At 44.1% G+C, this 27298-nt stretch overlaps 3 protein-coding genes across 13 annotated transcripts; 1 reads left to right on the top strand and 2 right to left on the bottom strand.

Moving 5' to 3' along the window:
• Nucleotides 1-151: 151 nt before the first annotated feature.
• On the bottom strand, nucleotides 152-8861 carry LOC117648161. The gene is made up of 14 exons (XM_034390416.1): nucleotides 7714-8861; nucleotides 7217-7489; nucleotides 5623-6752; nucleotides 5165-5506; nucleotides 4939-5085; nucleotides 4814-4859; nucleotides 4427-4725; nucleotides 4032-4358; nucleotides 3420-3965; nucleotides 3050-3340; nucleotides 2824-2940; nucleotides 2390-2752; nucleotides 2069-2320; nucleotides 152-1819 (listed from the first exon to the last, which is right to left on the bottom strand). The coding sequence occupies exons 1-14, from the start codon at nucleotides 7977-7979 to the stop codon at nucleotides 1329-1331; spliced, it is 4890 nt and encodes a 1629-aa protein (XP_034246307.1). The 5' UTR covers nucleotides 7980-8861; the 3' UTR covers nucleotides 152-1328.
• Nucleotides 8862-9159: 298 nt separating this feature from the next.
• LOC117648192 lies at nucleotides 9160-13947 on the top strand. Its single transcript, XM_034390531.1, has 4 exons — nucleotides 9160-9916; nucleotides 11492-11551; nucleotides 12766-12826; nucleotides 13651-13947. Exons 1-4 carry the CDS (start codon nucleotides 9829-9831, stop codon nucleotides 13910-13912), a joined length of 471 nt encoding a protein of 156 aa, XP_034246422.1. The 5' UTR covers nucleotides 9160-9828; the 3' UTR covers nucleotides 13913-13947.
• Nucleotides 13948-14462: 515 nt separating this feature from the next.
• LOC117648174 (SET domain-containing protein SmydA-8-like) lies at nucleotides 14463-26736 on the bottom strand. 11 transcript variants are annotated; one of them, XM_034390482.1, is made up of 12 exons: nucleotides 26716-26736; nucleotides 23531-23583; nucleotides 22015-22274; nucleotides 21109-21265; nucleotides 20374-20507; nucleotides 19735-19929; nucleotides 18880-19035; nucleotides 18003-18144; nucleotides 17068-17208; nucleotides 16209-16358; nucleotides 15795-15982; nucleotides 14463-14908 (listed from the first exon to the last, which is right to left on the bottom strand). In XM_034390482.1, exons 2-12 carry the CDS (start codon nucleotides 23556-23558, stop codon nucleotides 14774-14776), a joined length of 1686 nt encoding a protein of 561 aa, XP_034246373.1. In that variant the 5' UTR covers nucleotides 23559-23583; nucleotides 26716-26736; the 3' UTR covers nucleotides 14463-14773. The 11 variants fall into 11 exon arrangements, with proteins under 11 accessions (XP_034246373.1, XP_034246363.1, XP_034246365.1 ...); XM_034390472.1 differs by lacking the exon at nucleotides 26716-26736 and adding an exon at nucleotides 25195-25324; XM_034390474.1 differs by lacking the exon at nucleotides 26716-26736 and adding an exon at nucleotides 25135-25250.
• Between the last annotated feature and the right edge of the window lie 562 nt (nucleotides 26737-27298).

Here is a 27298-nt window from a genome sequence, read left to right as displayed (position 1 = left end):
CAGCGCGGCCGACGGTCAGGTCAGGCCGCCCGCGCCCCGCGCGAGGCGTGCCAGGCGGCGTGGCAGTGTCGCGTTGGCGGTCGTCCTGGAAGGCGGGAGGCCCGCGCCGCCGGACGGCCCTATTGGTAGGAAGTCCTGCGCACAAGGATTATTCGGCTATTCGCCGGAAGGAGTTCCTGCCTTTATGGAGTGTGTTGGCTATCGACAGGAAGGGATTCCTGCGATTGTCTCGGCTTCTGACTATTTGCAGGGATTGTTCAAGAAATAAATATGTTCCTGCCAATAGATTGCGTGAATCAAAAATGCAGGAATTCCTGCGCATTTTTATAAGAGATGCTATTTACAAAAATTCCTGCATATTTCCATTAAAAGTGCTATAAACAAGAATTCTTGCGGATTCACAAATAATATGTTATTCCCAGGAACTTTGGCCCATTTCAAGTACTATGCACATCAAATGGCCATCTAAGTATATATTTATTTTGGTTCTTTTGGCTGAGTTCTAGGTATCTGTCAATAACTATATTAATGCATCCCATAATATACATTTATTGAACTCGTCAGCAATATGTCACAAGATTACACATTTAAATTAGAGGATAATGACAATAAGATGCCTACAGACCACCATTGGAAGTACACGGAAATTCAACCGTTTTGCAAGCTTGTTTTGCAAAATTGTGGCTGTAAATACTCATAAATAATTACAAGAGACACACCTACAACTACAATACAGCTTCAATAAGTTCAGGCATTTATGCTCTACTTCAATACACGGACATATCACAATAAAATTCCTTATTCCTTAATAAAGATCACAAAATTTTATCTTGAGAGGAACTGTTTATAGTCTTCCCAACAACATAACAAGAACAAGAACCCTGACTAAATCACTAGTCTAAAACTCTTAGGTGTTTTCGAGCAGTAAAAATACTTTGATATTAAGGCACTTTACAGCATTTTTCCTGATACATTGCTATAATTTACCCATGAAAATAATATTCTGCGTTCAAGAAATGACAACTTGATCTCAACCAGTCTTAAGAAATTGTGCTCACTGGGAAAATTGCTTACGTATATTTTTTTATCAGAGCAGAAGTTTTGCTTTTTCTTCTTCAGGAAATATTTAAGAGCACACCTGTGATTAATGAGAGTTAGGAATTGAATAAAGCTAAATAACAAAGAAATTATAAGACTAGTATATAAAAGTATATAAGACCACAAAGATATGATAATGTAGTAATGTTTTGGTAACCCTTGAAATAGAGAAGGCACAGAGGCATATGTAAAACACTACACCATTTCCACTGTGGAGAAGACCGATGGACTTAGCAGCATTTGCTGCAACTCCAATGTCTTTTGCTTGGATTTTTAGTGAGGCCTTCACATTTCATGTGGTAGTACATGCGGCAGGTGCTGCACTTCACCAACATTTTGTCGAAGTGGTCTGGAAGGCGACACTTGCAGTAGACCTTCACGAATGACCACTTGCTGGAGCTTCCTTTCTTCAGCTTTGGTGGCTCTCCCCGCTGAGGAAATCTTTCCATCCTACCTCTTTGCATGCACTGTAGAAAATGTGGCCTTAATCTGTCAGTATCAAAAGTAGTCTCCTTTATCTCCCTGGTGAAGCAAAATTCAGTGGACAGAGCAATAGCTAGTGGCCCACAATCCATAGTGGCTCCTTGGTCCTGACAGTGGGGGAAATATACTTTAAATTCTGTATGGTCAGTGTGCATCATGAGAGCAACTTGCTGCTCTGCAAAACTTGACAGAGAAAAATTGTTCAGAGTGTCCAGGACTGTTGCTTTGCCGTGAGGACCTGACAACAAAGGAACATTAAATGTAGTCAAATCAAAAAGTGATACAGTGCTGTTAAACCTAACTGGATTTTTATATTTTCCCAGTCCCTGATAAGTGGCAAAGGAAAAGATTATTTTCAAAAGAACATAGTTACCATGTTTAGATGGTAATTTCTTTTTCAGTTCAATACGGTTATTCTTTCTTAAATTAAAATTACATTTGTGGCAAAATATTTATGTTTTGATGATGCTACTGGTTTTTAACATACCCTTCAAAATTATACAAGTGAGCCAATGCATATGGCCATTTGATATAATTTGGACATAGTCACTTCCTGGACGTCTTTTAGGATACTGAATTACATTCGTAGTAATATCCTTCTCCTGTGCTATAGGAGGTTGCAGCCCATCCACATCTGGAAACTGATCCTGCAGCATTCTTATAGCTGCAATGATATGAACATCAGTGAGCATGGCTCCATTAAGCAGCAACCTTGTGTCGTTACGGCCCCATCCAGTAACTGAAAATGTAATGCATTGTCATTAAATGGCATACTTTTTTCAAAATTCACTCAAAAAATAATAAGTACCTCGAATGTAGTTGCAAGGGTCACAAAAAGCGTTTTTATGTGAGATGCACCTATTGTGGCTGTATTGGCGGCAGTTGTTACATTCAGAGCTGTCGTCACTGTCTCGAATAGCTCTGTGGCAGGTATGACACTGGCACAGATGGTTCTTCGTTTTGGGTTTCTTGCACCTCTCACAAAGACAGCGCCTACAAACTCTTACATCCTCATCAACCATCACACCTGAGACACTTGGAATGGAGCATTCTGTGTCCTGATGCACTACCTTCTTGCACAGTGAGCAAGTCGAAATAAGCGCACCCTGCTGAATAATTTTGTTACAAGCACCACATTCATTGAGTAGTCTAGGTTGTCGAGTTGATCCACCTGTTCAATTAGAAAATATTGTATTACTTTTTTTTCACTATAAAAAAGCTATTTTTGTGAAACTTTCTTACCTTTTTTCTCTGGTTTCTTGATCCGAGGATTTCCACTCACATTATGACTCGGCAATACAAGACTAGACAATTTAGACACATCCCTGATCACTATTCTCCTAGAGTTTGCATTATTTTCTGAAAAGTAAAATTTGATTTATGCATTTAACATAAAGAAACTAGGATTTTCACACAATAGTAAAATATAAAGGTCAAATCAATATTATTTAATAATTTCAGAGTCTACCTTCATTCTGCTTGACGACCTCATAAATTTTATAAATATGTTTACATGGAGCCTTTCTGTATCGGAAGTCCTGACATGAGCAGCTGAACATGTGGCTGCATGGAGGCTCAGCACATGCACTTATTTTGCACAATTGCTGCTTCTCGATGACTTTATAGGATTGATCCTGATCGGTACTTGAAACTACAATCCAAGAATTGTGGGAATGCTCTTTGACATTTGCATCAGGAATTTCTTTACCCTTTTTTCTACGAGCTTCCTGGGCGCTTTTATCCAGAGGTTTCAGAGGTCCTGTAATGGATAGGTAAAGTCCATGACAACTGGGCATTGGTGCTACAGGTTTGATTATTGATAAGTGAGTGTAAAGTACCTTGGTTTGTCTGAGGGAGAGCGAAGGAGGGCTGATGCTGCAAAATCTTGTTTGCTGCAGAATTGGTTGATGGAGTCATTCCTTGAGGGTTCCTTTTAAATTTATGAATGGACCCACCAGAATTTTTTTCAGAACCTGGCTCCTGCTCCTTGTTTGCCCCAGAGTTGGTTGGTGAAGTCAATTCTTGGGAGCGCCTTGAAGGTGAATGTATGGATAACCCATCCAAATCTTGATCATGCACAGAGTTGGTTGGTGAAGTCAGTTCTTGGGAGCGCCTCAAAGATGTATGTATGGATAATCCATCTGAATCTTCATCAGGCTGTACTACAGTGTTGGTTGGTGACGTCAATTCTTGGGAGCGCCTTAAAGATGTATGTATGGATAATCCATCTGAATCTTCATCAGGCTCTGACACAGTGTTGGTTGGTGAAGTCAATTCTTGGGAGCGCCTAATAGATGTGTGTATAGGTGACCCATCTGATTCATCAGTAGCAGTCTCTTGTCCTCTTTGATCATTCCTCTTTGGAGGATTTCTCCTGTCAAAATCTGAAAAGAAATGTGTTAGCTTTCCTGTGCAATCACATGATAAGATGATGAAATATGAATACTGACCAGCTAGAAGTTGGGAAAGAGTTTTCCCTTCACTTATTTGCTTTTGAATTAACACATATTCAGGGTCATTATTGGCAGAATTAGTAGTGAATACAAATTCATCACAACTAGGTAGTGATAGTGACACATTTTCATCAGGACTACTATTGCCAGGAATATTCTCAGTTGGTGAGTCCGAGATATGAGAGTGGGTCTCGTGTAATTCAGGAGAGCGTCTTGAGGACATGTGGAAGCTTCCATCTGACTCGGGATCTGAGGGCCCAAACATATCAGGACTGCCAGGTGGTTGCATCCTTGCTGATGATGCTCTGCTTTTTATTTCATAATCTGAAATGAAATTTGTTAAATGGTGCTTTAACTGTGACCCTATGAAATGTCAACATAAGAACACTCACCTGACACGAGTTCGGCAAGAGTCTTTTCTTGATCATTGTTTGAAGGCCCAATTTCACCACCACTGTTAGCAGAATTATTGAGTGGTGATCTATTTCCAAAAATGTTAGGAGATGATGTATTTTCACCGGGACCATTTTGGGAGTGTGGGATTGCATCCTCTTGATAATGTCCCTCTCTAACATCTACTGCATTGCAATGGAAACATTTTTCCCACCGATAAAATGGGGCTGTAGGATGGCACCGGCAGACATAATAGAAACGTTTATAGTTCCTGCTTCCCTGTTTCTTAACAATCTTCCTGCAAAAAATGTAATGAGAAGATTAAACAATGTTTCATGAGGTCTTAGGATTTTTTTGTGTTTGAAAAGGTATGACAAAGTTTTTACCGGGGTATTGCTACTTCGCAATTCTTGCAGGTTACCATGTATATATCTGAAATGAAACCATATCTATAAGCCTCAGAGTTAACCCAGAAATTTACAAAAAGATGCAAATGTTCAAAGCTGTTTACCTGGGGGACACTTTTGGGCTCCCAAATCATCTCTCAAATTATGAGTGCCTGAAGTTTCTGTATTTGATGAAATGTGAACTTCCTCTGTTGTTCTGTCACTAGCAGTGGGTTCAACATTATGTGTTTCAGAATTTTGAATGAATTCCACTGTTAAAATTTTAGAAGGATTACTTGTGAAAAATATATATCTCAGACACCTGCAGGACATTAAATTAAGAAAACTTACTATCAATTACACCATTGGCTGAGATGGGTAGAACTATGCATTCCCTCTTGCTCATCCACAGCTTCAAAATATTCTCCAAAGCCTCCATTCGTTGCTCAAATTGCTGTCCACCAGTCAGAGACAGCAAACTGGAGATTTCAGTGCACACTTCAAGAGCTTTTTTGTACTTAGCTGCTTTGTCCATAGGTCGTGGTCCTAATGGGTGGCGCCTCATAGAGACCCTAACTTGACCCCCATTTTGAAGTTCTCTAACTGGACTTTCATCTTCGTCAGGGTCTTGGTTTCTGTTGTCAGTCTTTAGCCACCTTAATGGTACATCAGCTACCACAAACAACTCATGTCCTGTTAATAAAATAGAGAAAAAAAATTGAAAGCTTTGCAGTGAGGAATATTTTATGGTAGTAAATGAAATTAATTCACACTATTTGAATCTAACATTTGGAGGATAAATACTTTACCTGAATTACGTCTTTGAAAAAAGATGTGAGCGCAATGTTTCATGCCAAACATCTTGTAGAAATTGCAAGAGCACAAGTTTTCATCCTCGGTTACAATGTCAGGACCTTGGACATAGTCTGGGGAAGCACTCTTTTTCAGTTCACTAACTAATAACCTGCCTCCCCAATCCGAGAGGGAATCGAGGATGAGTTGAACATCAGGATCTCGGTTGTGCGCAATGTAGGCCTTAGATGCCATCTCTCTGAAGTCTTTGTATGCACTATCAAACTCCCTAGACTTGTGCAGTCTCAGCAACTGTCTAATGAGATCAGCAACTGTTTGTGTCCTGTTGATTACAGATTTAATCTTGCCATTGTGAGATTCCACATGTTGATTTGATCTGATGCCAAGTGACAGAGAGGCATTCCTGACATACAATATCCAGGCTGAGTCAATATCTTTCCAGAATTTGTCAAAGTACTGGGTCATAAAGTTCTCTGATGCTACAGTTTGTAGTTTTGAATACAGTTCTAAAAATTCTTCTTTGCTTTGACAGACACTCATCTGCTTCACAATCTTGAAAATTTCTGGACCATTATCCTCCTTCTTAGTTTTTCTCTCAAAGATTCTCAAGACATGTGTGTGACAAAGATGCACATGAACATGTGGAAGGACCTTTTTAATGCCTCCAATTTCTTTGTAATCTTTGTCCACTAACACTGTTTTCACATGTGGCATCACATCCTCATTAGCCTTGGCGAAGGTTGCTATGCTTGCTTCAATAATATCCTTCGTCTCTCTCCGAACAAGAACATAAGCCACAATTCTCCCATTCCCATGATTATCTACCACTTGCATCACTACAAGGTGCATGTTATGCTTGTTGGTATCGTAAGTAGTGTCCATCCCAACAATGTCTGGAAACCGCCGCAGATTTTCTCTCATCTCCGAAGTTTGAAAAATTATAAAGTCAATAGGTCTAGGTTTCTCAGCTTCATCTCCATCCTCTTCTTCTTCTTCACTCTCTCCCTCATCAACATAACCGATTTTGTAAAAGGATCCAGGATCTTCCTCCAGAAGATGGTTCAACTCAGCCAGCAGATCCTCTTCATCGGTTTTCCCTTTCCTGTTTTTCTTTTTAATTTTTTGCCTGCAACCATGAAATATGATAATGAGTCAGTATAGCTTAGCAAGCTCGTTACAATCATTTGAAATTGGTCAATATCATCTTAAGGCAAAGCATAGTGCTTTTCGCCCCTATTATCACTCAAAAAGAAATAATACACACACTCTACACAATTGGTTGAAATAAATTCAAATAAGACGTTGCCTCTGAGGCCCTTGGCTTCACTCAGTAAGACTCGCAAATTATGTAATTTTTAATATAAAAAAATCATTAATGGGAAAATAGGGCAAAAAGGCAACATTAAATCATATCTACAAGTAGAATTTCTTAGTGATATCAATCTAGTAAACCACAATCAATTCTGTGCCATCAATACTTCTATTCAGAAAAAAAAAACAAAAAAACTTTTGATAAAAACTATTTGCTTTGATATTTTTTTAAGAAAAGTATTAATGCCACAGTATTGACACGGTGCCTTGTTTACTTACTGCAGGTTTGAGAAGTCCTTTGGAGTCATTTTTTTTCTCGTGGTGCTTCTCACATGAGATCTGATGTGCATTGGCTTTGCTCCACATAAAATCATATTGTCAACAGTTGTTTCAGTCTCTGCATCAACTCGTCTATTCTCAGGATAGAATGCAGCAAAATCCTCCGTTTGCAAATGTGAGTGTTTCTCCCTTAAGATTGTAATCTGCAGTCTCTGAGTTGGATGCCTCACAGCTTTCAAGGTGATCTGTGCAGGGCACCCTATTTTCATCGTCCTGCAAGCAAATCACATGTCAGCAGCGTCTGATAATTACAACATCGAAACTTCTGAAATTGATGATTATATTTTTAATGAACAAAATGCAACTATTTCTCTTTATTGTAACGTAAAACACAATGTGAGAAGATGGTAAAATGACCACTAGAACAGGCAAACTGACAAACTACCTAGCTTTGTACAGATGGCTAGAAAGGTGGACTTTTTGATTTAGTGACTTACCGCTGGTGAGGGCGTAAACCCTTGCTTGACGATGGTCGATAATAGCCTCCACTTTTGCATGTTAAGGTGAGGTTTTTGTACTTGAGGGCTTCAGCGTAAGGCTCCTCTCCTGCTTTCAGATTGTTGTTGGCTATGGCTACAGCCTTTGAAGATGCAGTTGTAAAAAGAACGTTTTTTTCCCTGTTATATATGTCTAGAGCCTCTTTAAACTCAGCGTAAGAAGAAAAATACGCTCCTTGCCGTATTCCCTCTGCCGGCCCCGCCATGGTGGAACGACAGACACTGAGCAGGTTCCCTTGACGGACAGGGCCAGATCACATTTCAAAACAGTGCCCTCAGTCCACAGTAGAGAGCGCCACTGTCGCCTCCACAGTAACCAACCTACTGATTCTCATTCCCTCAGCTAACCAGAATTTAAATATAATAGCCGGTATACACAACTATCGGCTCTGCTTGAGAGTCTCATATTTTTATGGTAAACCTACATTGAATCAGAAGACTTCATCGTTCACGATGAGAAACGCCAATAGACACAGTGAAGCGGAACTGTGTAGGTTGGTATTGGAGGGGGATTCTGCGGAAGCGGCACCCCCGCGATAAGAGTCGGGGAGCTGTTTGAAATATGAATCGACACCGACAAACAAACGTGTCCCGACGTGTTTTTCGTCGCCCCATGGCAGAGGCAGGGGCAATACAGCTTGGGTCGTCGTTTCCGTCTGAGATAGGTTAGGTATCTCTGTGTATTGCTTGTTACAAAATTATTCAGATTGGCTTGGGCGAAATGGGGGATGACCATAAATGCCAGTGTCGCCATGGTGTCACACCTGCCACAGAGCTTATGGAGATAGTGGAGGGAGACATGTGGGCTGAGACCTGTGATTTTCCCTAATGAAATATTTTTTTGCGATTTATTTATTGTTATTTTTTTGCGATTTATTTATTTTTAAGCATCAGAGATGAAGTAATTATGGACAGACTTAAAATAATTTGCTAATCTATAAATATTCCTGCCAATAGTGTTAATGTTTTAATTCGACAGGAATTCCTGCGGATTTGAATGAAGTACCTGTTTGCAGAAATTCCTGCGCGCAGAGCTTGCGAGGCTATTCGCAGGAATTCCTTGCAAAGTGAATTCCTGCGAATAGAGATTTCGTTCTTAATCGCAGGAATTCCTGCAAACAATTGTCGTTAGGCTATTCGCAGAGATTCCTGTGAATAGGCACGTCCCGCGCCGCCGCTTCCCGTCCGCGCCGCGTCGTGGTCGCTGTCGCGTCGCGCCCCCTTATTCAGTGGGCCGGATGTGGTCAAAATCCCGGACGCGTTTTGAGCTCCAGAGTCGCTAAATGGGACTCGAACCAAACGCGTGACCCCACCAATGGCTTGCTCTCTGCACGAGGAATCCATTGGTGGGGGTCACACGCGCTGTTTGAGTCCTGTTTAGCGACTCTGGAGCTCAAAACGCGTCTGGAGTTTAGGCCGACGGCCACTGTGTCTTGGTATACCGGGTTGTCGGGGGCTCCAGCATTAAGTTTCGGAGGTGGCCATGAACTTTTGTCTACCTTCAGGCGGTGGTGATACGTGCTTGTTGCCTACTTTCAGGCCGGGACCAGACCTGGGGGAGTAGGCTACGAAGTTCACCTGTTTGAAAATGTGTCAGACCACGTATACAATTGTACAAATTACATTAGTGTGTTCCCGAGAGGTTTTCTCCGATTCTTCGACATAAGTTGCTTTCTCGTTATAGGAATGTCGATTGAAATCATTCTGGTGGACCCAGCTCCGTTTCTATTCATCGGCCATTAGATTCTCCCTGACAATTAAGTTTCTTAATTCGAATCCTTTGTCCAATGACTTCAAATTGAGTATGGGCAGCCATGGTGTTTTCTGACTTCACACTAAATGTTTTTGTTCAAATTTGAATGTGGTCTCACTCAATGCGCAACTCTGCGAGCTTTTTCGTAGAGATTTGTACGCAATTTCGCACGAATTTGGGTGAACCCGCGTGCCAATTTATACGAAAAACTTCGCATGTGTCAAATTGTGAGACCCCATTCAAAATTGTACGAATACATTTAGGGTGGACGTTTCTATCGCGTAGGTCACTCCTGTCGCAGCATGGCGAAGCCTGGCCATATTTTAAAATCGTTGTTAATTGTTGTGATTCGTCTCATTAGAGCTCGTTTGTTGTACTTAATCATGAATGGTATGAGCCGGAAACGACTTGCATTGAATATTTTATTGGTTGATTAACTGAGTGTTTCATGTCTGCAGGTTGACCACTGTGGCAAAAAACTACGGAAAATTCTGTAAACAGCTTGTGGCGATTCTCCGTAGCCTTCTTGTCAGTATTCTCCGTAGGCTCTTACAGTATTTTCCGTGCGGCCCTACGGAGAATATTGATAAGAGGGCTACGGAGAATCCTGGCAAAAAAATTAACAGAATTTTCCGTACCTTTTTGCCACAGTGTACGAAAGAACCGGCGCGACGGAAGACCCAAGAAGCACTGCAATACGCACGCTTAAAACCTTCTGAAGTATTTTGAGCACACAGTACAAACTTATAAAGTTTGTCAAACGAAGAAATAGTTCGCAAATTACGAAATATTTTCTTTGTAAGCTCATGTATGCTCAAAATACTTTATTATGACAAGCTACTTTTGAAAAAAGTTTGTAAGGTTTTCACAGCGCGCCGAATCATTTTTTTCTCACTGTCGTCATCTGTTCTACAAGTATCAAAAGAAATATTCCGAAACAATATTTTGCGGTTTTTGTAGTGTGGGGCTGAGTAAAGCCCCTGTCGTACGGCGCTATTCGTCGCGGAAGACAGTCGAAACGAAATTCCTTGCGCAATGTTTTCTATTTTCTTTTCCTTCTTTCTGCTTTTTCATGAGGTTGCAGACTTAAAAGTAAGAGTTCACTGTGAGAAAAAAGTACGGAACATGTCTGGTCAATAATTTGCCTGGACGGTCCGTACTTGCCAACTACGGAACGTTCCGTATTTTTTTCCCGTACCCATTTTCATGGGTTCCGTACTTTTCTCCGTACCTCCGTACAATATTTTTCTGTACCATTTCCGTACAAAAGTACGGAATTTTTTACAGCGTTCCGGACTTTGGTACGAGAATTTTCCTTCGTGTCCCTTTCCCATCTGCGGCCTCACAAACCTGCTTGCATGTATTGTCAGATTACGTACTCTACCTATCGAAGTGTGTACATTCTTCTGGAGAAGACAAACTCCCCATGCCTTAGGCACTACGCAAGTGTCACAGTGGGCCAGAAGACCGGCGGGGGTGGCCAAAATCCAGGACGCGTTTGGAGCTCCAGAGTCGCTAAATGGGTCTCGAACCGAACCTGCGACCCCGCCAACGGATTGCTCTCCGAACGGGGAATCCATTGGTGGGGTCATACGGCTCAGCGGCTCTGGTGTCCAAAACGCGTCTCGTATTTTGGCCACCTCCACCGGTCTTCTGGCCCGCTGTACATGTTAACTGCAGTCAGCGCACACTTCAATGTACACCCTTCCATTGGTAAACTATCCAGAATTTAAAAATTTGGAGGTGGTGATGCATGTTCAAACAATGGGATGAGTGGTGGTGGTGGTGGCATTTATGCACAGATGCACTAAGACCAATAAGAAAGGCAGAACGGAACAAGTCATGGTGATGACCAAAGTTTGACCGCACAAAGAGGTTTGTCGAACAACTTTGTCGGCAAAATAAGGTGCTTTGGTCTTTATCATGATTTTTAATCTCCGAGATTTCTAATGTAAATTATTTCAGTTTCAGAAGCTGGTCAGTGGACACAGCAGGGATACCATACCATCAACTGCGTCGTGATGGGTGAGCTGCCATTAACATTACTTACGTTTCCCAGTTCACGACATCCCCTCTGGGCCAAGAAGGCCGGCGAAGGCGGCCGAAATTCTCGATGCGTTTTGAGCTTCAGATGGGACTCGAACCGATAGGTGACCCCTCCAATGGATTGCTCCCCGAACGAGAAATCCATCGGTGGGGTCACACGCTTGATTCGGATCCTTAGCGACTTTGGAGCCCAAAATGCGTCTAGAAATTAGGCCGCCTCTTACGGCCCAGTCCCCAATGTTACTCAAAGATACGCTGCTCTCTACAAATCGAAGAGCGTACATTGGATGCTGTACACTTTCATGCCAGGAACGTGACATCACGTTGAAACAAACGTGACGTCACGTTCGTTTGAGCATTGTGTCACGTTCGTTTGGATGTGAACAAGCTGATTTTTGGCCAATTCACACCCAAACGAATGTGACACAACGCTCAAACGGGACATTTTGTCACGTTCGTTTAAACGTGATGTCACGTTCCTGAAATGAGAGTGTAACTGGAGCATGCCTGCAAGCACGCTCTAGCTAGCGCATGCCTGCGAAGCATGCACTTGGTGCATACATGCTGTGCAGACCGTAACTGAAGCGCATCTAGTGCATACGGGATGAGTTGCCTACATCAGGAAGCGTGTACATGGCATGTATGCACTAGTAAGTGCATGCTTGCCAGACATGCGCTAGCTAGAGCGTGCTTGCAAGGCATGCTCCAGTTACAGCATACTATGCACGCTCTTCGAAGAGTGGCTCGACACTGTTGAAAAAGCCGTACTTTTTAAGGAAAAAGGTACGGCTAGACCGTACCTCACGGTGTACAGAACAACTGTACCAAAAAAACCGTGCTTCCCATAAAAGCCCATGTTATGAAAAACCGTACTCCGTACCCCAAAAGCCGTACTGGCTGAGGTACGGTGGTACGAGGCAAATTGTCTTCTAGACTGTGCCTGTACCTTTCCCCGTTGATTTTTTTTTTACAGTGGATGATCATGCAATTTGGTGCGTAGTCTCACTCAATTGTAAACATGTATGCTAATTTTTCCGCTCAAATTTGTACGCTGAGTGACACAAATTCGCACAAATTCGTGTGAAATAGGGCACGAAAAATCACTTATTTGAAAAATTGAGTGAGACTAGGACAAAAACTGCACAGAGGAATTTAGTGTGTTCACCTTCTTAATCATTGCGGCACTTTTTCAGGCCCCAGACCTGGTTACACTTGCTCGTGTTCGCAGGAGGACGGAAGCGACAGAGTAGAGAGGTAGGGTCAGGGCGGGGAAAAACTGGACAGGGGAAGAACTGGACACCCCACATTTTACTTCAAATGCCGTATGTACTGGCCTGACAACTGTCGTGTAATGAACCGCTGATGCCACGGAACAACTTTTGATAGTTGTTATTCCTGTGCCTACGGTATTTGAAGTAAAATATGGGGTGTCCAGTTCTTCCCCGCCCTGACACTATTTGAGAACATCTTTCAAATATTTTGAAGTGCATACGCTTAAAACTTGAAGAGGTAGTTTGAGCCTCTGCAAGGTACAAACTGTCGAGTTTGTAATACGTCATACAAAGAAAATCCTTTCCACGCTTAAAAACCTTACGAAGTATTTTGAACGTGTACGAATTAATTTACTTTGGTGTACGAAGTATTATCTTTGCAAGCTTAAAACCCCCGTTATAAAAAGCTGCTTTTCTTTGGAAGGCCTGCAATAGTATGTATGGTTTTCAGGGTGTCGTACACTGTGAGAAAAAAGTACGGAAACAGAACGGAACATGTCTGGTCAATAATTTGCCTGGACGGTCCGTACTTGCCAACTACGGAACGTTCCGTACTTTTGTTCCGTACCCATTAACATGGGTTCACATGGAGCAAGTACGGAACGTTCCGTACTTTTCTCCGTACCTTCCGTACTATATTTTTCTGTACCATTTCCGTACAAAAGTACGGAATTTTTTACAGTGTAATAAGAGGGAAAACCTCCTTTATATTATGCTCTTGCGCTCCTTCTTTCGTATCGTGGGAAATCAAGACATTTGGAACGCTTGAGAAAATCTGCTCTAACTGTGCTCCTCTCTGCTCTGCAGTCCACCGCTGGAGGCTCTCGTGGAGCGCGGGGCGGCGCGGCTCCACACTCGGCGGCGCTCCTCGCGGTCCAGGACCCGCCGCGACGTCGACGGTTGGCGATTCCGGGGATCCAAATCCTGTTCCCGCAGCAGCACATCTGGAACGGCGGCCCCGCGTCGCTCCTCCAGATCGCTGTCGCGGAGGACAGCGTCACCGCCTGGGAGTGACGAATCCCTCGCCAACCGCCTTGACACTTACTGGAGTTTTGCTGACTTCCGCTGATGAGTCACTTCACTTTTGATGTCATGGAAGTGTTTCCTGATCCCATGTACTACCACTTGCAAAAGGAAGCGACCTCCCGGCCGGGCCCGGCGCTACCCCGCACTCAGGTAGCTGCTGGAGATCCCATAGCCGCCTGGACGCGGGGTAGTGCCGGGCCCGGCCGGGAGGTCGCTTTCTTTTGCAAGTGGTAGTATGATGCTGTTAAGCATATCCGTCGGTGACTCAATTTAGGGTCCACCGGGTGACACAAATCGTCCCATGCCCATTGCAATTTGCTATTACATTGGACAATTCGTGTCACCTGGTGGACGCCACATTGTATCACCGACGGATATGCTCAAAATTGCGTCACTCATAGCTCACAAATAGAACCGTGATATTAAGTGTGAAGCTCACTAAATTACCATGTTGTTTCTCGTGCTTTGCTTTAGTACAAAATTGAACTGAAAAATTGATTAAAAACTTGTTCTCAAGACAAATGATTGTACATTCACAACTTGATTCGAAAAGAAAAATTTGTTAGGAACTTGATTAGAAAATATAAATTAAACACAGTTGATAATGAACGTTTAATTTGCGTCTGTTAGTTCTCCGTTCCAACAAATTCCTCGAGCCTCTGAAGAACAAAAGTAATATTCACCGACTTAAACCGATAGCCCTCACTAAAATATAAACAAGGAATGAAGTGGACTTCTTAAAGGTCTCACTCGGTAGTCAACAAAAACTAAACACAAAAAGGAATTCCATTTTACATTTGTAACGTATCACTCAATGGAACATGATGGCAGCTTCGTCAATAAAGTGACACTCAGAGGACCCGCCGATGGACACAATGACGAGGCAGTTGGCGTCTGGACCTGACTATCTGCCACCGAAGGGGTCTTCAATCAGGAAACGCTTCGGCATCTCCTCGTCCCTGTTGAAGTGAAGACCGCAAAGTTGCTTGTTGACATCCAGGACGGCTTGCCTGTACTCCGGCAGCTTGAGCCCGGCCTCCTACAACAACGTGCGCATTTAGTTAGGGTGAGACTCTTCCTAGGCAACAAAACGTCAATACCTCACTGAGAATGAAAAACTCATAGGGTGACATACGCTACACCAAAATATCGTCATGGTGACACGAGAATTGATCAAGACCCTTTTATCCTCAGAGATTTTGGGAGCTAAAAGTGCAAGGGAGCACATTAAATGTTTGAGTACAAATTTTGATCGAGACATCACAGTTTTTGTTTTGGTGGAAACGAACGTTTCACGCAAATTTGAACGCAACTTTGCACAAAACTGGGGAATTAGGTGCAGGTTTTCTTACAAAAAAAAATTGAACGGAAAGTTCGTGTGCCCAAAAACCTGTGATGTCTCGTGCAAAATGGTACTCAACAAATCGAAGAGCGTACATTGTATGCTCCAACTGGAGCATCCCTGCAAGCGCCCTAGCTAGTGCATGCCTGCCAAGCTTGCACTTACTAGTGCATTTATGCCATGTACGCGCTAACTGAAGCATGCATCTAGTGCATACACGGTTAGACTCGATCCTGGATCTTCCAGGACCGTCCTGGTTTCTCCTGTGTTCAATACATAGGAAAACCAGGACGGTCCCGGAAGATCCAGGACCTAGTGTCCCCGAGTAAGGGATAAGGAGTTGCCTGCATCAACATATACACTCTAAATGTTCTACAGTGAAGATTCTCCATATTATGGTGAAAATGTTCCATATTATGGTGGTGCAGCTGACTTCGTAACATACCATCGAGAATTCACTGTACCTTATAGAGATTTTGACGAATTTCGTTGGTATTATGGAGAAAATCTCCACCATATTATGTTGGTGCAGCCTTTCACCGTAAGACATTTACTGTGTATTTAGAGGGATGCAAGTGCTCACCGTGGTCCGGGAGGGCTGGCAGAACGCCTCCAGTGCCGCCTTCCTCTCCGCCGCTCGCAGACGACGCAGCGTGAGGCGACGCAGCTCCAGGAGAATAACGGCGCGGTCCTCGCCCACCACACCGGGCAGCAGCCGGTCCAGGGCGCGCAGCTGGCCGCGGACCACCTCCTCCCAGCGGTCCACCTCGCCTGCAATACAACCCAAATTAAATAGTCTGCCGAGTCACAGTGGGCCAGAAGAACGGTGGAGGCGGTCAACATCCCGGACGCGTTCAGAGCCCCAGAGCCGCTAAATGGGACTCGAACCGAACGTGCGACCCCACCAACGGATTCCTCTCCGAACGAGGAATCCATTGGTGGGGTCGCACGTTCGGTTCGAGTTCTGTTTCGCGAGTGCCGTTCGTCTTGGACTCACCCTCGGTGGCCTGCTCGTCGGCCCTGCGGTCGTAGATATCTTTCCTGAGGTACTCGTTGGCGCGCAACACCACAGTGTGCGTAGAGTGCAAGGGGCCGTGTGGGTACACCTGGGCCTTGGTGAACTGGAGTATCGTCTCTGGCGGAGATCCTGGCGAAAGAGGTCATAAGGAAAGAATTAAGGGCCGTGAAGAAATTTCTCAGCACACACTTAACTCTTGTGAATTTTTCATGAATTATTAGGCATGCATATCGTAATTACACACCACACACGTGTGGTACGTGTACGTATTCAAGTGCATAACATTGCAGAAATAGTTCGTAATTATGCGTTAAAATAGCTTACAAGAATTTGATGTGAAATGAGGATAAAGTTATATGCTCGTATGCCCGAGAGACAAGGCCTCACCAAACGGTAAACGGTTCCTGGTTTTCCCGGGAACACTCTGGAAATCACCAGTGTCCTCACTTATAGGCTGGAAAAACCAGGAACCTTTAAGGCACCGCAATTGGCTTCAAAATTCCGAACCAAAAACCAAGTATTGCAAAAAGTGCAATGCAGCCGTTTGCTTGAAAGGACGAACTAAAATTATGTATCGGAAAACGTTGAAGTCGCCAGGGCCGAGGCGAGCTGTCCTCAGCTGAATGAATGACCCATCATTGACAAACGGGGGTTCCACCTTTGAATGTCTGGATTTATCGGCTTCTTTACTGTCATATATTTGCATCGCATCTTTCACCAGTCAGACATTCAATCGCTTTCCTCTTCAAATCGGACAGGTATATTTACTTTCTTCGTCTTATCGGTCAGATATTCGCATCCCTCCTTACATCGGTCAAACTTCCGCGCCGCAACTCACCTTTGAGCTCCTCCAGCCGATCCTCCATTGGTTTGGTCAGAGCCTTCACTTCGCTCACCGTCATCTCCAGGGGACAGCCCTCGCAGCGCCACAGATCACGATCTTCTTTGACAGGCACCAGGTAGCGCTGCTTGCCTTGAGCTGTCAACCAGAAAACAGTGTCAGCAGATTGAGTCCGGATTTGTTAGGAAGACAGTTAGCATGCACACACTGATCGTTAGGTACAAGCTACTTTCGTACAAGACATCCCTGTTTTTCGTTAAGACGAACTTTTCTTATCATTTTCGTACGAAAAACTGCACACATTTCCCCATATTCGTTCAAATTCGCGTACGATATTCATACGAAAATTTCATCTGCACAAAAAACTGTGACGTCTCATACAAACTTTGTAAAAAACCCTGTAGAGCGCAGTCACATATTTAAGCAGTGTACATGCAGGCACACATAAAAACCAAAGTGCCATGCACGCACTGAATTGAGAATGGTCAGACTTATGACGCTTAAAAGGGCTATACTAAAATATAAGACGGAGAAGAGTCAAACTCTGATGTGACCCTCAAGCTAAGCAAGGGCCAGTCTCGCTGATGTCTGACCCTTTATCGGTCACACATTGGTGTGTGTCATTTTTTTTTCGATCATACTTTTCGTATCGCCGAAAATTGGTCAGGTCTCACTCTTTGAATTTCAGTGCGCACTTAAGTTTCCAGAGCGAGAGACAGTTCCGTCAATGCGAGGGGGGAACAGCAACCCACATTCGTTGTACAAAATTTGAACACATTCCACATTCAGGTGGCAAAAACGCCTGTAAGTAGGCAACGTGTGTGGCAAAAACGCCAGAAATCTTGCACTATCTTGCACATTCACTCAATCATTGAACACAAAATTTTACAGTGGGTCACCCCTCGTGTCAATGCTAGTGTGGTGGGACGAACCTGTACAGCCGGCGCAGCAGGGCGAGCCCACATACACGCCCAGCTCGGTGGGGTCGCTGCAGCGTTCGCAGTCGCAGACGATGCCCTTGCGAACCAAGAGGGTCTCGCGCCGCTGCAGCGTGTCGTCCAGCCAGCGACAGCGCTGCGAACACAATCAAACTGTGAGCAATAACAGACAGAAAAGAGCTCCAAGTCTCTGGGTCCCTCTAGAACAAAAAATGCACTCGGTCATCCAGAAATCAGTTTGCATTCGAAGAATGGCCTTCTTTAAACATATCTGAACAATAAATTGTGTTTTCACTTGAAGAGAGTGATGACATGTCTTCGGCAAGTTTACTGACGCATTCCAACTAGTCGTAAAAGTTGAAAGACAAGTGAGACGCTACAAATTAAACCTAGAGCCAAAATATTTTTTTTCCCACTCAGCTTTGTGAGCACTACAAGTGCACGCTGGGTTACTATGGCATCAATGATAGTCATTGAAATCTAGTAAAAGAAGTTCGCATACAAATATATGGTTTCTAAAAACAAGTTGAAACACATTTAGGCACAAAATATCTCTTATGGTGATTGAAAACTGCGAAGCATAAGTTCTAACTTTTCTAAACCTTTACGACAATACAGTTTACGTAAACTTGTCGAAATATTGTTGGTCACTTCCTTCACGAGGATCCACATGGTAAACTTGTTGAAATATTGTTGGTCACTTCCTTCATGCGAATCCACACTACAAGTAAAGGCGAACTTCGATTGCAAAACAGAACAACCGTAATACTCATGGTTTACACACTGAGTAAAAAAATAAAACCGTCAAATTTCGATCCCGAGCAGGCTTGACACCTCTTAAATGGCTCAGAATTAAAACAATTGTTCTAACCTGATGGTGGGTGGTGATGGGTGCACCTGCAGCAACGTCCCTCGATGTCACGACCACCCACTCCTTGAGCTCGGCGTTCATAATCGTGTCACCGGAGTTAGGGTAGCAGCTGTGCTTTCTTTGCGCCATTCCAACATACAGAGTGCCTACGTGTTCCTGCAACAGACAGACACACAAATCAATCTTTCATGAAATTGCGGGCGACGATGCGTTGATCCTCACGGATATTTGGGAAACAAGCATTCCTCGCCAAAAATGTTAGTTAGACATGATTGATTCCAACCACTTGATTCACAGTGTGAACGTTTCGAACAAAACATGACCTACCATTCCTGGATTGCCACAGTGGCACTCAGGAAGACTTACAAAGATGACTACGACCATTTCTAAGATATAAAGCAGACATATTTTAGAAAAGGAAGCCAAAAATGATACGCAATGTGAACAAATTTGATTCGTAATAATAATTGAAAACATAGACTCAGCCTTTTACTGACAATTTCTCATTAGCAGACACATTTCTGTAAGCAACCATAATACTCAGTATTTTGATCTTAGAGACTTAAAAATTTCTTATTAATTTATTTGGAAAACGATAATATCAGAACAGTAATAAGCAACCCGATAAAAAATAAGCTGTATTATGATTGTTAACAGAAATGCGTCTGCTAACTGATAAAAAATAAGCTGTATTATGATTGTTAACAGAAATGCGTCTGCTGATGAGAAGTTGGTAGTAACAGGCTGAGAGTGTACTAATTCGCACTAATTTCTAGGTTACTTCCACGTTCACTTGCATAAATTTGGAGTGTGTTCACTGCGAGCGTCACGATCAGATATCAACAACGAACTGACCTGTTTCGAGACGTGTGACCATCTGGCAGGGTCGGGGCCCTCGAAGTCCTCTGCGTACATGGAGACGATGCGCGCGGCGCGGATGAGGTCTTGTTCGGGGATCCACTTGATGCCCGCGACCTCGCGCAGGAACAAGGCCACAGCGGCGATGTAGGTTTCAATGGTGTCCACCCAGGACGCGGCATCAGGAGACGCCTGCAAGTCACAACTCGTTACACAGTGGGCCAGCAGAAACCCGGCGGAGGCAGTCAAGATCCCGGACGCGGACGCGTTCAGATCTCTTGAGTCGCTAAATGAGGCTCGAACCGTACGAGGAATCCATTGGTGGGGTCACATGGTCGGTTTGAGGCCTTCTTAGTGGATCAGGAGCTCAAGACGTGACTTGAGTTCTGACCGCCTCCACCGGTCATCTATCCCAATGAGCGTTAGCTTGAGTAGAAACCCACAGTTGAAAATAATATTACAGTACATGAGATCTATGCGCCGAACAGCAGTGTAAATTCGCAAGCATTAGTATGAAGGTTGCTTTTCTACGCATTACAAAGGTTTTTCTTTGAATCTTGCGATGAAAATATTATGCTTGCGCCCTTTCCGTATTATGGGAAATTTCTTCGTAAGACATTTCAAAGTGTTACGAACCTGCAACCCCTGTCCATCTAAAGTCGGTTCACGAAGAAGATTTTGGAGCAGCTGGTTGTCAGAGCATGCCGAGACCACACGAAGCGTCGCGACAGCCGCGCCAAGCATAGCTCCCGTAGCGCCGCGGATATCAGCTGGAAAAAGTAAAAGAAATCTCCGTTAAAGAATACTGTAAAGTGAAACATTGATGTCCTGGAAATATTTCTGGAATGAAAACCATTTAGAGCTGATATTCCCAAGATTCTACTGGGCTCTTCCTTCGTAATGTGCGAACAAAATGCTCAGAAATAGGTAAAACCCTATCGTAAAGGTTTCTCAGTATCTTAATTTTCTTCACATTGCAAACAAATTTCTCTGTATTATGATTGCTTCGTTCGTGCCGCATTGAGTACTGTCTTACTCAGTAGAAAAATGAGAGTGAAAGCAAGAAAAAACACTCTAAATGTTCACGGTTAAAACGGTTCCTGGTTTTCCCAGGAACTCCCTGGAAATCGCCAATTGGCTTCCTGCGAAAACCAGGTTCAGTTTTTATCGTGTTGTGCAGTGAAGATTCTCCATATCAAGGTGAAAATGTTGCATATGATGGTGATGTAGCTGACTTCATAACGACGCCACGGAGAATTCACTGTACCTCATAGATATTTCGACGAATTTCGTTGGTATTATGGAGAAAATCTCCACTATATTTTGTTGGTGCAGCCTTTCACTGTTGAACATTTACTACTGTGAACTTACCTTTTGTCACTTTGAACTTGGCGCGCTCGAACGCCTTGCACTCCACCTGGTGTTCACTGGCCCGGCTGCAGGCGTTGCCACAGACAGGCAGTCCGCAGCGGCGGCACTGCGAAGCTGCCTTCGGGGTCAATTCGGCGCAGCAACCCACGCACAGCAACTGAACACAGAAACGATCATAATGCCGTAGCACAGTGGTGCGAGTGGACGAAATCCCGGACGCGTTTTGAGCTCCCGAATCGCTAGATGGAACTCGAAACGAACGTGAGAATGGATTGCTCTCCGAACGAGAGATCCATTGGTGCGGGGTCACACGCTCGACAGCTCAAAACGCGATAAGAATTTTGGGCACCTCCACCGGTCTTCTGACCCACTGTGCATGCACTGTTAGGAAATGGTTGCACAGAAACAATCAGATGAGTGAAAATTTAGTCGTTCCAAAACATAGAATGTCATCATGAACCAAGGCAAAACAGATGTCATTTAATCTAGTAAGCGACAATTTGTCGCTGAAGAACAAAACTCTTGTTTGCACCGTTAACGATACAATTTATGTGGTAACAACATCTATTGCCATCGTCAGCTCAATCCAAGTATATTATTAATAATCATGTGTTTGGTTCTTCTAAGTCATGGGGAAATCACATTTGTTTACGGTAGAACCATTAAAAATAAATGGCGCGACAAAAGTACTCAATTAATACTTGTCGCAGACATTCCAAATTTTCTTTCTACTTACAATACTTGTCGTTGACTGACAACATTTATTGTTGGTCAAAGACTTGTTATAACAAGCTATTCGTTGCCTATCTTGTCGCTAAAAAAATTAGCAATAAATGGGTCGCTAAGTTAGGATTTTTTTTATCAGTGTAGTGCAGGAATGCTGAGGGGCTGTCTTCGTCTACTCACCAGAAGACACTGGCTTTGGTAGTACGTCAGGGGCGACGCTGGGAAGAAGAGCGCCGGCACCTCCCTCATGATGACCGTGCCGGCGGGGATGTCCCTGGCCGCCACCACACTGCCTCCACGCAGCTCCACACTGCCGCAGCCCACCTTGTGCTTGGGCCAGTGCCTCTTCTGGTGCTCCTTGCTGCAGTAGTAGTCCACGCGGCAGCGCGCGCAGGGGAGGCCGGTCTCACCGCACACCGCGCACGGGCCCGTCCCAGGATCTGGTCAAACGGAGCGCATTGATCCACAGTGGGCCAGAAGACCGGTAGAGGCGGTCAAAACCCCGGACGCGTTTTGAGCTCCTGAGTCGCTAGACGGGACTCGAACCGAACGTGTGACCCCACCAATGGATTGCGCTGCGAACGAGGAATTCTTTGATGCGGGCACACGCTCGGTTCGAGTCTCCTGTTTAGCGACTCTGGAACTCTAAACACGCCTTGAGTTTGGACTGCCCTCACTGTTAAAAATTGGTTGTACAGAAACAATCAGATGAGTGAAAATTTAGTCGTTCCATAACAGAACTTCATCATGAACCAAAGCGAAACAAATGTCGTTGAGTCTAGTAAGCGACATTTTGTCGTTGAAAGACAAAATTCTTGTTATCACCCTTTACGATACAATTTGTGTGGAAACAACATCTTTTGCAATTATCTGCTCAATTAAAGCATATTATGAATAATCATCTTTTGTTCTTCTAAGTCATAGGGAAATTGCTATTGTTGAAAAAAAAAAACATGCAAAATAAATTTAGCGACAAAAGTACTCTATGAATATTGTCGCAGACATTACAAAATTTCTTTTGGACTCTCAATACTTGTTGTTGATGTGTTATTGTTGGTGCGTCATTACAAGTTAGTCGTTGTGAAATTATCCCTTGGTTCCAATACGACTACCGTTTAACAAGCTATTCGTTCCACAACAAATCTTGTTGCTAAAAAAGTAAGCGATAAATGTGTCGCTTAGTTGCGACAAAATTTTTATCAGTGTTGGAGTTCCCGATGCACTTCATAGTGAAGTCGGTGGAAATTTGGTGCGGAATCTGCTTGCAGCAACATCCTCAGCGCATTGCTGACTTTCTTCAAAATTTGGTGAGCAGTGATCGTATAAGCAAGGATAATACCTAGTATTTATTAGGTCAGTGTGAATAATTTCCTTTTTAAAATCAGTACTTACAAAAACAAATTGTTATTTCACTACATGATAACAACAAAGTACTATAATGATTGCAGAAATTACTTGCGAGTACAACTGACAAATTAAGCGACAAGTCAGTAATGCGCTGAGAGTGAATAGAATAGACATCAGTTGTCTGTCGCCGAGGAAAGATCAAACGAAACAAAACAGCCAGAAACCCACCTACTAGTTCCTGGCTTTCTGATTACTTGTGTTCTTCACTCGGCGACAGACAACCGAAAGGGTCTATTGGACATGAAGCATACAGTTTCTAAATCTTATCCTGAAATGTGAGTTTGCTTACTGTGCGTGAGAGGGCGAGAAGCAGCCATGTTGCTCAGAAATCACCGAAAATGGCTGAAAATGAAAAAAGAAGAGATCAGTTTGAGTTCCGTCGGATTTAGGGTCAGGCGACCAGGCATTCACATGAGGGTGCCTTGAACAAGGAGAAGATCTTGACGACCTAACACTAAATCGAGGGGGCAATAACAACGGATGTTTGGGGACACAAGATTTCTTAAGGCTAAAGATTTCGTCGGATTTCGCAAGATTTTAACCGATAATACGCCCAAAACTAGCTTGTTTTTGGTCTTTTAGGGGGCAAGATTTCAGATTTCCAGGGATTTCTAGCGTTCAAGGGGACACAAGACTTCTAGGGTTGTTGCCCCCTCGCACTAAGTATTTAGGTAGAATTTTGTGGGTGCAACCTGCACGATTTCGAGAATACGTGGAATATGCATATCGTGCGTGATGCATGAAATTATGCAAATTAACGGCCAATTTTACGCACGACGGTACGCAGGTTAAAAATTAGGCATTACCACGTACTATATTGTACATATACATTTAGTGAGCTCACAGCGAAAGTGACGCATACAAGGGACGTTTAAAAATTACGTTACGAACTTGGAGGGAGGGGGTCTTTGTCCTGCGTAACGCTGCGGTTCACGAAATGGGGAAAAGGGGGGGGGAGCCAGCGTAACGCTTACACTAAACACATAACATGTGAGAACATTTCGGAAATTGCAACAGTAAGTAAGGGTAAAATAATGCTTACACAAGAAATTTAGCGTAACGTTTCGCTTTGAAAGGGGGTCGAGGTTCAGGCCTAACGCAACGCGGCATTACATGGGGGAACGGGGAGACCAATGTGTCCAAACGTGCGTAACCTTGAAGGATACTCCAATGAATCTTGAAACGAAAAAAAAGAACCAGAGAAACCCTAAACACAGCTTCCGCGGAGCTCGACACAGATGGTTTGAGGTGTGCAACCGATCATTTTTTTGAATCGCAGTAATCTCTCACAATTTTAATCATGCGACTTGTGGCAGGATGGCCGAGCAGAAATCGCGTATAAATTTGAACGAAAAGCACGCATTCTCAAAATTGTGCGAGATCGCGTTTGAAAATTGGACAGATATTTTCAGTGAATAGAAGCCCCCAGATCAGAATTGACTGAGAAATCGCGAGTGAGAAATTGAGCCACCCTGTTGGACTAAAATGAAGTCATACACGTTTTGATCTAGTTGAAAATCCGAGGCGGTACTCGCGTGATACCCAGTACACACAAACCCTGTATTTCACGGCACAACTTAGGCTGGACTGTTTAGATTCTTAGGCTAGACTGTTTAGATTCTTACCACGCGACGTTAGGAAAATTCTACCGGTAAGATTTAGTCTAGTTGGGCTGGCTAGCCGAAATTTTCTGACGTCGAACGTCGCTTACACCAAGCATATGAAGAATTCTGTACGTGTAACTTGCACGAATTAGAGCATGTGTCCAAGTTGCATAACATGCGTAAAAATGCATAAATTCGAGCACAATTTCATGCAAAGCGACACAAAAGCAAGCATGCATCACCACGTTTAAAATTGCACTTTAACATTTAACGTGCCGCGAGGAAGTACCGAGTGAAAAGTAGATGTGGGAAGGATGAAACCTTGTGCACGTTTCGTAAGTCCACTCACTGGCCACGGATGAGGTGCTGTGATGTGAGTCGCTCCACTGCGCGCCGGCTACTGGCAATCCTGGGCCTGGGCCTGGCGAAAACCGCACCGCTGCTGCTGCACCGCATCCCCCCTCCCCTCTCGCTACCACCCGCTTCCCGTCCCTCCCCTCCCTCCCGCTACCTCGAACTTCGGCCTGCTTCGGCTTCAGCCGCTCCCTCCACGGTGGGCAGCTGGCCTGGCAAGCTGCAGTTTCCGCGAACCCAGCGTGCTGATTCTGAGCACTCAGCGCTGTCTCTCTCGCTCCCTTACGGGACGCCCCGTGAGTGCGAGAGAGACAGTGCGATGGTGGTCGTTGTCAGTGTGTCCGCGGGCACCCCGGCTCGGCTCAAGAATTGTTCGGCTCGTCTCTGCTCGACTCGAGCCGCGCGTGGGGCTGGCCCACGCAGCCCACAAGACTGGCTCCCCACCACTCTTATTTGCCCGACAGTGCCCACGTCAGCGTACAAACTGTACCAACCTACAGAAAAGATATGCCACTTCACGCTGAGGGACTTTACCTTACCGATGGTCTTTTTGGGCACAATCAATGAATGATAGGCAAATTTTTATCTTAGTGTATTTTTGTGAACAAGGTAGGTGTACGCCAGACGTTGTCTTGTCGTAACAGGCTTCGCGATGCTGCGCCAGTTTCGACAATCCACGCCTGGCGTATACACCTTCCTTGGCCTGCGGCGTAACCTGCCTTCGGCAGGCTGCTTTCCTATAGGCAGGCCGTAGAAATAGGCGTGATCCCCTCTAATATAAAAAACATTTGATCTTCAAAATTTACACCAACGGGATTTAACTTTCGGTCGGGGGTCTGAACGGGTTCTATTTTCGTCATCAGCAGCCTCGAAAACATATGAAACGATATGAAACTTGACAAAATGTTTCAGGTACCCAAAAAGTTGTCTTTTTTCTGCCGTTTTTGATGTGTTTTTTAGCTAATATGAGCGACTGGATTGAGATAGAAAGCTGAATTTTGGTGTGTGGCGAGCCAAGAACATATCCAATGACCCTGCAAAATCTCAGCCAGATCGGCCGAGCCGTTCAGGAGTAGTGCACACACACACACACACGCAGACAGACAGACAAAACTTTCAACCCCACTGGAGTAACGGGCTTCGCTTGTTGATTCCTTTCAGAGCTACTGTGCTCACATAATGAGATCGGGAGGACACTTGATGCATCACTGTGGACGCTGTCGCTCTGTTTCTTTGAGCTTTCTCCAACAGGTCCAAAAGCTCTTCTGCAGATGAAACCGTCTCAACCTTCAGAGATAGAATAATTAGTTAGCCGGCACACCGTCACGAGGTGGCCTTTTCCCCTCACGACGACGTTGGGTTTTTCTGGTTCGGAGTTGTTCATGAACGACACAGGGCCAGCCACATAAAACCCGTCTTCGCAGAGACTACGTTCGACGACGTGGAAGGCCGGGTGCTCTCTTGGTAGGCCTTTGACATCACAGAAAAGAAATTCATGATGAATTCAAATACTTACAGTTAAATTGGAAACATGAACATTTTCCGAAACTGTGTCAACCATTAATGCTAGAGGCCAAACCTGTCGAAAAGGATGGTTGTGTGTGACAGAGTTTAGAAAATGTAATCTGTCTCTCTGGAGAAGCAGTAAATTACTCTTGAATACCTGTCCAAACTGAAACACAGTCAGTATAAAGACTTGTTTCCCCTTGGCACATTGGGAACACTTTAGAAGGTCCCATCAGCAGCAAAAGTGTCCCCCGAATTACAGATGAAGAGCATTCGGTCACAAGCAAATATTAGGGACGTCACTGCTATATAGTTGTTCCTCATCCAGCGAAGTCCGACCTAGAAAACACAAAACAGACACCAGTTTTTAACTTAACAATTTTAACTGTCCTACACAAGGTAGGTGTACGCCAGACCGTGTCTTGTAACAGGCCTCGCGATGCTGCGCCAGTTTCAGCAATCCATGCCCGGCGTATACACCTGCCTTGGCCCGCGGCGCTAGCCTGCCTTAGTCAAACCGTAGAAATGAGCGTGATCCCCACAAAAATTAGAATTTGGTGATCTGAATCTTCACTAGTAGGACTTATCTTTAG

Source organism: Thrips palmi, unplaced genomic scaffold (genome assembly GCF_012932325.1).
Source record: "Thrips palmi isolate BJ-2018 unplaced genomic scaffold, TpBJ-2018v1 HiC_scaffold_3, whole genome shotgun sequence".
Lineage (NCBI taxonomy): Eukaryota > Metazoa > Arthropoda > Insecta > Thysanoptera > Thripidae > Thrips > Thrips palmi.
Note: the sequence above shows the minus strand (reverse complement) of the source record. Positions and strands in the feature narration are given on the sequence as shown.

Bases quoted from the DNA above. Each gene is read 5' to 3' on its own strand.
- LOC117648192 (XM_034390531.1), top strand. From the start codon at position 9,829: ATGGCGAAGCCTGGCCATATTTTAAAATCGTTGTTAATTGTTGTGATT. The intron at 9,917-11,491 runs GTATGAGCCGGA...AAATTATTTCAG, and splicing joins GTTGTACTTAATCATGAATG to TTTCAGAAGCTGGTCAGTGG. The intron at 12,827-13,650 runs GTAGGGTCAGGG...TCTGCTCTGCAG, and splicing joins GGAAGCGACAGAGTAGAGAG to TCCACCGCTGGAGGCTCTCG.
- LOC117648174 (XM_034390482.1), bottom strand. From the start codon at position 23,558: ATGGCTGCTTCTCGCCCTCTCACGCACA. The intron at 19,036-19,734 runs GTCAGTTCGTTG...TGTCTGTTGCAG, and splicing joins GGTCACACGTCTCGAAACAG to GAACACGTAGGCACTCTGTA. The intron at 15,983-16,208 runs GTGAGTCCAAGA...GTTGTATTGCAG, and splicing joins CGACGAGCAGGCCACCGAGG to GCGAGGTGGACCGCTGGGAG.
- LOC117648161 (XM_034390416.1), bottom strand. From the start codon at position 7,979: ATGGCGGGGCCGGCAGAGGGAATACGGCAAGGAGCGTATTTTTCTTCT. The intron at 5,507-5,622 runs GTAAAGTATTTA...TTTTATTAACAG, and splicing joins TTTTCAAAGACGTAATTCAG to GACATGAGTTGTTTGTGGTA. The intron at 2,941-3,049 runs GTAGACTCTGAA...TTTACTTTTCAG, and splicing joins GGTCGTCAAGCAGAATGAAG to AAAATAATGCAAACTCTAGG.